This window comes from Eupeodes corollae, chromosome 1 (genome assembly GCF_945859685.1).
Source record: "Eupeodes corollae chromosome 1, idEupCoro1.1, whole genome shotgun sequence".
Taxonomy (NCBI): Eukaryota; Metazoa; Arthropoda; class Insecta; order Diptera; family Syrphidae; genus Eupeodes; species Eupeodes corollae.
Genome location: NC_079147.1, coordinates 39,340,692 through 39,353,005, shown reverse-complemented (window position 1 = coordinate 39,353,005; position 12,314 = coordinate 39,340,692). Strand labels below are relative to the sequence as shown.

At 35.4% G+C, this 12,314-nt stretch overlaps 1 protein-coding gene across 1 annotated transcript in view; it reads right to left on the bottom strand.

Annotated features, from left to right (window-relative positions):
* Positions 1-5,317, bottom strand: part of LOC129939088 (eukaryotic translation initiation factor 4E type 2) — a 187,477-nt gene extending 182,160 nt beyond the window's left edge. Inside the window, exons 1-2 of the mRNA XM_056046960.1 lie at positions 4,931-5,317; positions 3,170-3,626 (exon numbers count right to left, since the gene is read on the bottom strand). Of these exons, the coding sequence (XP_055902935.1) occupies positions 3,170-3,626; positions 4,931-4,962 (489 nt within the window). The 5' untranslated portion in view covers positions 4,963-5,317. The remainder of the gene's footprint in view (positions 1-3,169; positions 3,627-4,930) is intronic.
* Between the last annotated feature and the right edge of the window lie 6,997 nt (positions 5,318-12,314).

The following is a 12,314-nucleotide window of genomic DNA, read 5'->3' as shown; positions in this document are numbered from 1 at the left end:
TCCTTATATTCATAAACGATCATTTGTCTGTCACTTCTAATCCATTAAACTGTTTCGCCGACGACGCCGACGGTACCCTCAGCTTTTCATATTCGTTTCTAGATTCACATCTTTGTCATACGGATGTGGAATTTAAACGGCAGCGTATGATAAGCTCATTAAATTCTGATCTTGACAGCATTGTTCAATCAAAAACCGTGTAGAATTTAATGCTTTGAAAACTCAATGCTGTCTCCTGTCGTTAAAACGTAACCCACCCCCGATGCCGGTATCCATGAGCGGCACTTGCATCCAGGAAACTAATCAACTTTCAGTACTCGGTATGAATATCACAGATCACCTCTTATGGAATGATCACATATTCGATATCGCCAAAAATGCTGTCAGGTGCTTAGGATTTCTCCGAAGATGCAAGAAATTTTTCACCCCTTCTGATCTGGCTATAATCTACAAAGCTTTTATCCGTCCAAAGCTTGAATATAATTCGCATATCTGGGCAGGTGTCCCCAAAACAAGTTTAAATCTCTTGGATAGAATTCAAAAAAGGGCTTTAAAAATGATAGGCGACAGAACTATAATCGCTAGAACACCGTCGCAATGTTTCATGCCTTTCGTTATTTTATAGATATTTTTACAAACAATGTTCTGTCGAATTAGCCAGTTGCATTCCACCCTTAAACAATTCAGTCGTAATACTCGCACTTCTAGGAATGCTCATCAGTTTACCCTTGAACTCAATTTCGGGCGTACTGCCAAGTACAGAGATTCTTTCTTAAATCGCACATCGAGAATGTGGAATGCTTTGGTCAACTCTGTTTTTCCCTCCCATTTTGAAGTTAAAAACTTTAAGACCAATGTGCACCGGTATCTCCTTTTAAATCCTTCCCTATTTTCCTAACGCTCGCACTGTGTTTAAATGTAAACATATAAAGGGTACTAATACTGTATTGGCATTTCCGCCAATACAGGGTACACTTTTCACGAAAATTCTCCAGAACTGCATGCATCGTGGATGAGCTTAACCGGATTTTACTGACATCAGACCCTTATATCCCAATACTGAAGATGTTTATGATGAAAGATGAAGAGTATTTAAATTAATCCTGGTCATTTTGTATTACATGCCATAAAACAAGAGTTGGGGAAGGAAAATAAAAAAGGTTTAATCTGTTTATTCAATATTTGACCTGTACTCATAAAATATACAACTAATCCACATCTCGCATTCTTCGTATTTTGAATTAAGAGGGCCGCAAGTATTTTAGACTTGGTTACCTTTATACAGGGACATACAATTTTGGAATGAAATTTGAACACCCGGATTAAGAAAATTTCACTCATAAAAAAAGGAAAAAAGGGATTTTCTAGGAAAAAGTATCTAACAGTTTTTTTAAATTTCTTATAAACTATGACATTTATCATAAAGAGGTTTTTTAAAACAAAGAATAGAATATTAGCTTGAACAAAAATTATGGCGCAGTGTTTTACGTGTTTTTTTTTTTGATTTTTAATAATTTTTTTCTTTGGGCTAATCGGAATGGACATTTAAGTGGGTTTTACTTTTTAATCATTTGGTACCTATTTGATATGAAAAATGTACCCAAATATTTTTGGCCAGGTTTTCGACCAAAATACCGCACTGTGCGTCGTCAATAGTCAGAGGATGATCAATTTTCGAAGAAAATTATCTTCAGTGACGAGTAACATTTTCACCTCAGTGAATTTGTCAATAAATCTAAAAACAATTGATAATTCGGTTCATTAACGGCAAAGAACCTCAATTATGAGTCAGAGTCATCGAAAATTTAAACATATAATGGAGGTGATCGGCTTAAGTCGCGACGTCCGTTTGGCCGATATTTTTTTCCATGCATAAATGAACTATACCAATATAGCCCGTGTTTTGTTGGAAAATCTATCAATAGTATAGTAGGATTTTACACGAATAACAAAAAAAATATCCGCAGTATGAATACTATCGATAAAAATTAAAGTAAAATCTTTTGACAATTATACGAGCCTCGAATGGATCTTATGTTATTTCGATCTCAAATATTGGTACGATTGATTTTGCATTTGTATCTCGAGTAGTTGAGTAGTTGAACATTTGAAATCATGTGTGTTTTCCATCGGGGAAAAAATCAATCTGTTACTGTTGATATTATTTAATTTTCTTAATGAAAATGGACTAACTGGGCTTATTTTTCAAGAGGAAACTATAGAAATGATAATTAAGTTTTGCTATGTTTCCACCAAAGGTTTATCTAGATTAAGTTTGACAGCACTTTCTTAAATGCAAATTGTGTTTCGATGTTTTCGATGATGTGTAAAGTGCTATATGTGTAAGGCTATATACCTACTCCATGTGCATTTTTTTATTATTTTGATTCAAACCTTCACACAAATTATTCTTCGCAAATTTTGACTCGAATCCGATCCCTGATCAGAATCGAGGCGAATCAAACTCATTGCAACTCGATTCAGGTATATAAAGAATTCAGGCGAGCTTCAAGCTCGATTCAACACCACATGTTAATGTAGTAGTCTACGAACAAACCCCCGCCTTGAAGCAATCGTTTCATGATTTTTTTTATAGAATCTCAATTTCCAAATGTTTACTTAACATTTCTTGTTGAAAGTGGTCCATTTTATTAGTTTTAGTTATTTTTTTTTTGCTAAGTTAATTTTAAATTTTGATTTTCACAAAACTTTCTTGTATTTGTGTTTTTTGTATTATTCTAACAGACCTTCTTTCAGTTGTACCAATTTTTAAATACAAAAATCTGTCTACTGCCGATGCGTTTTCTTGGGAATTTTCTACTATACTATTTATAGAATGCCCAAAAACAAGGGTATTATCAAAAGAAATGACACTAATTTAATAAATAATTTGTGTTTCATTCAAAATCAACATCGGCCATTACAATTTTACCACTCTTTACTTATATACATTTTCTTGGAGAAATTGCATTACGAAAATTTACATTTTATGTGTCCGTCTGACTATTCGCTTGAGCCACTGTATATGATAAATAAATAACTGTATTCTAACCTAATTTATATTAAATTTAAATTTTATTTTGCTTTTATTCGATCACTTTCTGTTTTAAATATAAAATTAATTTATTAATATATTAAAATGTATTAAAAAAAAACAAATTTGACTTACCGGATATTTGGTTGTTAAAACAATTCCACATATTTCATCACCAACAAGAAACTGTTCACCTAACATAGCCATACAAGCATTCTCCCATGCCCGATCGATTTTATTTTTTCTCAGCCGTATTACCCATTGGCCTCCAGTTGAATTAGCTGGATCCTCCCACATTGGTTTTATGCCTTGTTTAAAGAGACTCAACTCTCTGAAGGGCGGTAGATCCCGTGGTCGCACCAAATGAGAATACAATGACCACCATTGTTGTACCGTTGCACATCGTCCAACAAAACGCAACGATTTACTATAATCCACAGCTCTGTGTGCACCTTTGCGTGAGAACCACAAACAATAAGTGTGTTGTAAGCGGTTTTCATTTGGATTTATTTCCAATGGTGCTAACTTATCGACATCTATGTCATTTTCCATATCACTGTCATCACTGTCTTGAAGTTCAGGCCATGGTTTGCTTTTAAAAAATTGAAATAAAGAAATAAAATAAGTTTAAAATTTTAGGTTAAGAGGTTAAAAGAAGTCGGTTGGTTGAAAACGTGGTTTTTCAAAAGGGGCACAGAAGGGACCCACCCACGATACCGGATTGTATCTGAAAACTTTGCAATGCTTTGCTCGAAAAGGATTAACTATCTTTAACTTGTCTTAAGGTTTTAATTCAGTACATCTTGACGTAGGACAGTCCTCGTACTGAATTTGAATCTATTTTCTTTAGAAAAAGAAGTGAAAATCGAGGGTAACTTGCCGAGTGTCGGAATTTTTAAGACGGTAAATATTTTTCATGGAGGAAAAGTTGTGTTAGTGCGTAGGCCTGTCAACCAGAGACCTTGAAACTGTCACTTAAAAGTTTTTGTACTAACAAAACCTTTAAATTTAATTCTGTACTTTCGGATTAGTCTTAAAAGCTGTAAGGCCCTTTTCATCACATTAACCAAGGAATGATTGAAAGTTGTAAGTCACTAGGTCGTGGTTCTTCCTCTAGACGTACTCTTTTCGATGGCCCCTTAATTTGGATTTGAAATATTTTTTTAAAAACGGAGTAAAAATCCTTGGTAAATTGTGGACAGCATGCCTCGCTCAAATTAGGAGCTTTAAGGAGCGTATTGTGCTTTGCAATCACTTTTAAAATTCTCAGGCTTAGTTTAACTTTGATTTTGGGAACAATCTTAGGCTGTCCCTCTAATAGAGAGACAGATAGGATTTAGAGTATGGCCATGTCCTGGAACTTGAAAAAAGGAATTGACAGCTAAATCTTATCTCTGCAAATTTGTAAAGTTAAAGAGCTTTAGTTAGTACTTGGAGCTACAAAATTATGTACACTTCCATCCACTCTCAGTTAGAAAACAGAAAATTCCTAACTTCGAAGCAACAAGTCGATTGTCAGTGAATTTAGTTGCATCTAAGTGTCTCCCCAGGACCTACGACGCTTTGTCACCCAATTCAAAAAATTACTACCCACAAAGTTTCCTCATAAAACCGGTCAAATCCAGTTCCACATTGAATCTGAGTTTGTTAAAATCCTAATTTCCATTCAACCCAATTGCATTGCCATTGAATAATTCTTTTCTGCACGCATTTTGACAGCTCAGACAGCTAGACATAACCTAAACCTAGAGAGTCTCTACGATAGGAGAGGACTTCCTGGTTCGTAGGTAGGTAAACTGATTCTAGTGAGGATTGCTTTTGCTTGCCAAAAACTCTGCCATCCATCGCTTGCTTAACGAACGATGGTCAATTCCTGAGACAGGACGTGATACTTACGATTCGAACTGTTTAACTGCTGCCTTTTCCATTTTTGTTGTTTACTGTTGGTTTGTTGGTTAGTGTGGTTAGTTTTCGTTTAGACTGTTTTCTTGCCTTGGCGATTGGATTGGATTTTGTGATTGCCTGCCGCTGAGCGGTTTTGAGTTTTTCTTATTTTGTTTTAAAAATTGCTTCAACACTTTGCTTATCACAGATGCTATTATTTCAAGCAATCGATTGTGGTTGGTTTGAATGGTTGTTATGATATCAGGATGATTTAAAAATATTGCTGAATATTTGTTTAAGTTGGTTTTTAGATTAAAAATTCACTCTGGAGCTCGACTCGTAGAATCTTTTAACTTTAGGTCTTTTTTTTGTACACAAAAAGAAATATTTCTGATGACAACCTCAATTTGGAATTGTAGTAGATTTGTTGTGTGTGTGTCTCTCTCTCTCTTTAGATGAATTTGTTTTGACTTTTGTTGACACATGTGATTTTTGATGGATAGTGTTGGCAGACGGAAGGAAATCAATGGTCGTTGTATTGGTATTGTTGAGATTTTTAGGTTGTTAAGGCCCCTTTCATATGTGGAGGTTTATTTTGTGTAGGGTCTACACGGAAGACGACAGACAAATTGTTTTTTAATAAAAAACAAATATTTAAAGAATTATTGCCATTTCTTATTATTATGATAATATTGGTATAGTTCAATTATGTAAGAAACAGAATATGGGCCAAATGGCTGCTAAAAGACTCAACAAACAACTAAATTACTTAATTAGTGTATTGCTATAGCCCGGGGCGGACCTGGGCCTCAACCAACATGTGGCATGTGTTTAATTCTGTAAACCAGGCCAGTCTCGCTATACAATTTGTCCCTCCAAGCATCCTAAGACTCTTTCATCTTTCTTTGACAGAGTTCAGGCCTCAGCGCCATAAATGAGTACCGGGATGATGAGTAACTTATAGATGGAGATTTAAGATGCTCGAGAGAGGACTTTATTACTCAATTGAATTCTGAGTCCAAAGAAGCAGCGATTTGCAAAGGTTATTCCTCTTTGATTTCAGCGCTGGTGTCGTTGTCGGTGTTTATAGCATCGTTGTTTAATGTCAAAAACGCTCCACTGACAGCCATCACGCTTTGATCTTCCAATTATGTCAATATCATCTGAGTATCCAAGTAACTGGATTGACCTTTGGAAGATTGTGCCTCTAGTGTTGACGGTTGAGTTTTGAACAATTCTTTCCAGAACGATGTTGAAGAAGTCGCATGACAGTGCATCGCCTTGGCTAACAACTTTTTTGACATCAAATGAATCATTGAGATCTTTTCCGACCTTGATAGAGCAGCGTGCATTCTCCATCGTCATTCTGCACAAACGGATAAGTTTGACAGGGATGCCAAAACTAGATATTGCTCTGTAAAGCTCTACCCTATAGATTCTGTCATACGCGGCTTTAAAATCGATAAAGAGATGGTGGGTATCGATTTGATGTGCAATGTTCAGGACACTGATTCTTCTGTAGTTATCGCAATTTAGAGGGTCTCCTTTTGTATTTATTGGGCAAACTATCCTGAGATTCCACTTATCGGGCATGCTTTCCTCCGACCATATTTTGCAGACGAGTTGGTGCATGCTCCCTACCAAATCATCGCCTGCTGCTTTGAATAATTCGGCAGCAATGCCATCAGCTAGAGCAGATTTGTTTGGCTTCAGTTAAGATATATCCACCTTCACTTCGTCAAGGACGGGTAGGCGGAATTGGTGATCTGCGTCTTCGCTTAAGTTGATTGGTTCTATTTCATTCACAATAACTTCCTGACCCGATGATGCCACCAGCCCATAAACCGCACCATCCAGTCACTCTTTGTGGATGCATTGGTTTTTCGAAGCTCACTCTTGGATTACCATTCTCCCAAATGCGACAATTCTGCTTATTGACGAATCTACGGAAATGAACATTGATCATCCACGTTTCTTGTCACCATTCTGACCATTGACGAGGACGTCGATCTTGTAGGCGGGTAAATACAATTCACAATTTTTTTCTAAAAACAAGAAAATCTACAAAAACAACACAAAACTGGTATGAAATGGCTTTAGACTCAAATATTATGTGAACAAAGACGAGATATTGATTTAAAACTCACACAATATATTGTTATTGATATTTTATAAAAGTTTTAGAAAAATCGACAAGGGCAGGGATGGGAAGTTATCAATGTGGGTCGCATCCCAGGCTCTTGTTTTGGTAAGTTATCGATACATTTCTAGTTAGGAAAATTGCTGATTTGGGGGACTGTAATGTGCATAACCTTAGCCTAGAGTGGTTCAATTTTCCTGAACTTTTTGGATTCGGGTAGAGATCAGGCTTGTAATTACAGTCCTTTATAAATGCAATCATTTTAAACATTGCATTCACCAAAAGATTTAGAAGTAAAATTTTGCCATAACCAAACACTTGACCTATAAACAATTCTAATCAATTTTTTTTAATCATTTGAATGTAATCAATTTATTGCATTCATTTATAGACTTAAAGCTTTCTTTGCATTTACTTAAAGTCATTGAATTTTTTAAGGTCATTCACTCTTTTCATTCTTTTGAAGTTTTTGCATTCTCTTGAAGTCTTTCCATTTACTTGAAATTAAAAAACGAGCAAGAATGTCAAATTTGTTATATTTGATGTCGATTTGAAGCTGAAGAATTGTATATTTTTTTCTATGGAAAAAATACATCAATTACCCTTTTCTTTTAGTCAATTTTCCAATGATGAAATAGTTTTCAATGAACAGCTGATTGATGATTTCACAACGCGTTCCATTTTCTTTATATTCCGACCTGTCAATTTTACTTTCAATGGTCAACTCTATGGCGCCAGTTATAGCTATTATTAATTTTCAACATTGAAATCAAACATTGGAATTTTCTTGACAGGTTGTTTATAGCTATCATTACAAATTTCTGTCATCGAAAAATGTTTCCTGATTGAAAGCCACCGACAAATTTTTACTGACAGAGATCTGTCACTGGAATTGTTTGTTTTCAATGATGAAAACCAATTATGTATAGCTATTACTGGCGCCTAAAAATACACTGAATGTGCAAATAGTACGGCTGAATTGTTCGAGGGGGAATGAAACTGGCTAATTCGACAAACAAATTTTTTTGTAAAAACATCGGTAAGACGATAAAAGGCATGAAACATTGAAGCAGTGTTCGAGTGATGTAAATGTTTGGTTCCAATTCTATCGCCTTTTATTTTCAAAGCCATTTTTGTATTTTACCAAAGGACTAAAACTTATTTTAGGGGAACCTGCCCAAATAATTAAGTTTTCGAAGAATGAAGGATTTGTAAATTACTGCTAAATCAGAAGAGGTGACAAATTTTTTTCATTTTTGTGAATCTTTGATACACATAGCCGCATCGGGGGTGGATTACGCTTTAACGACAAGAGACAGCATTGAGTTTTTGAAGCATTAAATTATACACCGTTAATAATTCCCCCTAATACAATTCTGTCGAGACCGGAACTTGATGAGCTTATTAAAGCTGCTGTTTAAGTTCCACATCGGAAGCACAAGGTTTTTAATCTAGAAACGAATATGAAAAGCTGAGGATACTGTAGTCTGCAAAACAGTTTAATGGATTAGAAGTGGCAGAGAAAAGATCGTCTATTAATATAAAGAAGAGAGTCGGAGACAAAACGGAGCCCTGGGGGACACCAGCATTTATTCTATGAGTTGCAGACTTTTGTCCTAAAGGTTGCAATCCTAAATGTTTGTTTGCGTAATAAATGTATATGCTACTTTAGATATTAACTATTAACTGAAATATGGTTGTGTATTCAAAGACTTTTGGGCCATAGCATTGGTTTCCATTCACTCTACGTGACCCAGCCATCTCAGTCGTTGGACCTTTATCCTTCTGGCTAAGTTGACGTCATTGTATACAGCTCGTCGTTCCACTATCTTCACTACTCACCTTCTATGCATACAGGATCGTAAGCCACAGAACTTTTTCACCGTAATAGGATGGGGATAGACAAATCTTTGTTAATTAAAAACGATATATAATAATTTACAATATAAAAAAAACTTATGGCATTAGAGCCGTCTTCCGAATATTATCAAGATATTTACATTGAGAAAAAAGAGTATACAATTATGGAATATAAAATAAAGAACATAAAGAACTGTAAGAGGTTCAAGTTATGGAATATTAACGAAATTTGTTTTCTTTTTTTATTTAAGTAGATACTTCCAAACAGACTCAAATAAGAATTTCTGTAATTATTTGCATGGGAGAGATAGCGTACCAGCAATTTACAACCATACTCCCTGTTTAAAGCACGTAAACATTCTTCTGACGAAAACAAGCTTTTATCAAAATGGAGTCTACGGATTTCTAGTAAAATAAGACAAGTTGCTAAAAAATGATAAACATCTTCGTTTTGGTTTTGCAGAGTGAACAAATTTCATATATGTTAGTTCTATGTGGCCTGTAGTTGAGATCAAGAGTTTCAGCCCGTATTTTGAATATCAAAATTATATATGAGAAAGGTCCTCACAGAAATAATTATAATCATTCAAAGTTAAATTAAGATGGCTATAGGTTGTAAACCTTCAAAGTATGTGGCCAGGTCGTCAACACTAATACTTAAAGACGATGACTTGCTGCGACCTCCCAAAATCCCAACATTGTACCAGAATAGCTTTGAGTCTTATATAGCAACGCTTTAGTTCAAAGCTGAGCCTAGGTAAACAAAGTCCTTAACTACCTCAAAGATTAGTCTGTCGATGTTGACGTTTTAATTAAGACGAAAACTAGACATACCTGGGTTTTTCAAGGATATGACGTTATATGATCTTTTGTTTCGCTGTGGACTTTCTTGGTCTAAAACCATACTGATAAGGACCTATTAGGTTGCTGACAATTGGCTTTAGACGTTTAAATATTACAACAGAGAAGATTTTGTACACGATTTTAAGGATGCTGCCCCTCTATAGGGAGTTTAAAGGCTATCCACTTTCTCAGTAGTATGTACTATAAGTCATCACATTAAAAATTACTTCAAATGGCCTCTAAGGAACCTACGGCCGTATTGGATTGACAAATTTTTTGTATTTCTTCTAAATACCTAAACATAAACATTAACAATGTAAAAATAAAAACAAAAAAGTTCAATTTCAACATTTGGAAGTTCATCTTCAATTTTATTAGTTTTTAAAAAATTATAGCTCTAGAATGCTGTCAGTTTTTTCATTTTCGTGTCGACTAATTTTCAAGTAGTCTTTTAAATTCAGGTATTCAGCATATACTTAGTTCATCTCCGTTCACATCTTCTGTGTAAAATTTAGCAAAATATTTGCAGTTCTCTTTTAAGTCTTCTGAATTTAGATTTTTTTATCGAAAAAAAGTCAAAACGTTGGCCAATCTTCGTAAACGAACCTAGTCGCTGTTTGAAATGAACGCTTTTTGTGTCAACAATGGGAAGAAAGGTTTCAATTTTAAATCTTTCTTTCCCAGTCAGAATTATTGAGGGTCCAGAGCCGTCAAAAAAGTCTGGCGTAAGCTTCTACACCTTATCCTTTTAGAGAGGTTCTTACATTCGAAATCTGAGTTTTTTTGTCTGGCTGATGATGATGAATCAAAGTTATCAAAATTGTCCCTGACCCCAATTAAGAATTCATCTATTGCACTCAGCAAATTTATTGCAAGATCCAGAGTAATATTTTGTTTTTGAAGCAAAGTACTTGTTTTATTAATTCTTTGTAATACAGAGTTCCAAAGTTCTGTAAATATGGTAATTACAAGCTTGCAAAGACTAAATGCTTCCTCTCTGGCCTCTTGTGCCTGTCCTAAATCGTTCGCGATGGACATCGAAGCTTCTTCAATTGTTTGATGGCCTTTATATAAGGCGCTTCGTGCATCAGCTCGCGGCGACCATCTTGTTTGAGACAGACTTTTTAAAACTTTTTTTTGCACCTAATAAGCAGTCAACACAATCCATCGATGAGAAGATACCGAAAAAAAGTTATACAATTTTTGAATAATGTCAAAGCATTTGGTTGCTTCTAAGACACACCCAGCGGCATGCACTCCTACCAAGTTTAATCAGTGCCCTGCACAAGGTACAAAAGTGGCAAATTTACATTTTTCTTTTATTCTTGCCTGCAGACCAGAAATCCTTCCTGACATATTTGCGCGTTGTCGTAGCTTTGGCTTCTGCAATCTTGTATCGAAATGTCATGATCCTCCAAAAACTTCAGTATGGCTTCCGCTACATAATCAGATCTAGGCTCGTGATCTTTTACAAATAATAAATGTTAGCTTGTCAACATGAGACAGATCGGATGTACTATCAACGCTAATTGAAAAATATTTTGCCATTTTAACTTCTTTTACAATAGTTTTCGAAACGAGTGAATAACTTCATTACAGATATTTGCTGAAAGATAACACGCATGTCCAATACCTGAATTTCCAAATTTGCTTAAATGATCTGCGAGAAATGGGTCAAACTCGCTAAGCAATTAAATGCAGTCCAAACAATTCCAGTTATTGGGAGATCCGAGGATCTCATTGTCACCGCGAAATGGAAGCCCTCTCGAAGCTAAAAACTTAACAACAGCTACAATCCGCTACAATCCAAAATTGTATCGAAATATTTTTTTTTCTTAAAAAACAGGCCAATAGACGTTAAGTAATGTTTCAGCAATTTGGGGGCCCCTGGTGATTGCGGGACCCTGGGCCTGGGCCCAGTTGTAAAGAGGGGTCTGGTTATATGAAGAAAACACTGATAAAGACCTATTAGGTTGTTGACAATGGGCTTTAGACGTTTAAATATTGCGACAGAGAAGATTTTGTAGCCGATGTTAAGGAGACCGCCCTCTCTATAGTTGGTGCAGTTTAGAGGGTCTCCATTTTCTCAGTATTATGTTCTAAGTCTTCACATTCAAAATTATTTCAAATGGCCCTTACGGGACCTAAGGAAGTATTGGATTGGAAAATTTGTTGTGTCCCTACTAAATACATATCGATTCAATAACCGTAAAATCTCCAACCTAACAAGCTTTCAGATTTAATGGGCATGGTGCCACCTACTATTTTCAGTTTAACGAAATTTAAATGTTACATTTTTAATCCTCATTTTACAAAGGAAAGGAATTGACTAAGCGGTATCTAATATTTAACTTTTTCCCATCATATGACTAAGCAAACTGTTTTTAAAGTTTTACTTACAACTCAAACATGGTACCACCTCCATATCCCTTTGATTTACGGGACGCTTTGTTGCTGCAGGATTGCCTGAATGAATCTCTTAAACAAACCATGCACAAAGAACATTCATTTACAATACACTGCCTTCGAGTCTTCGAGAAGTCTGAAGGGAGG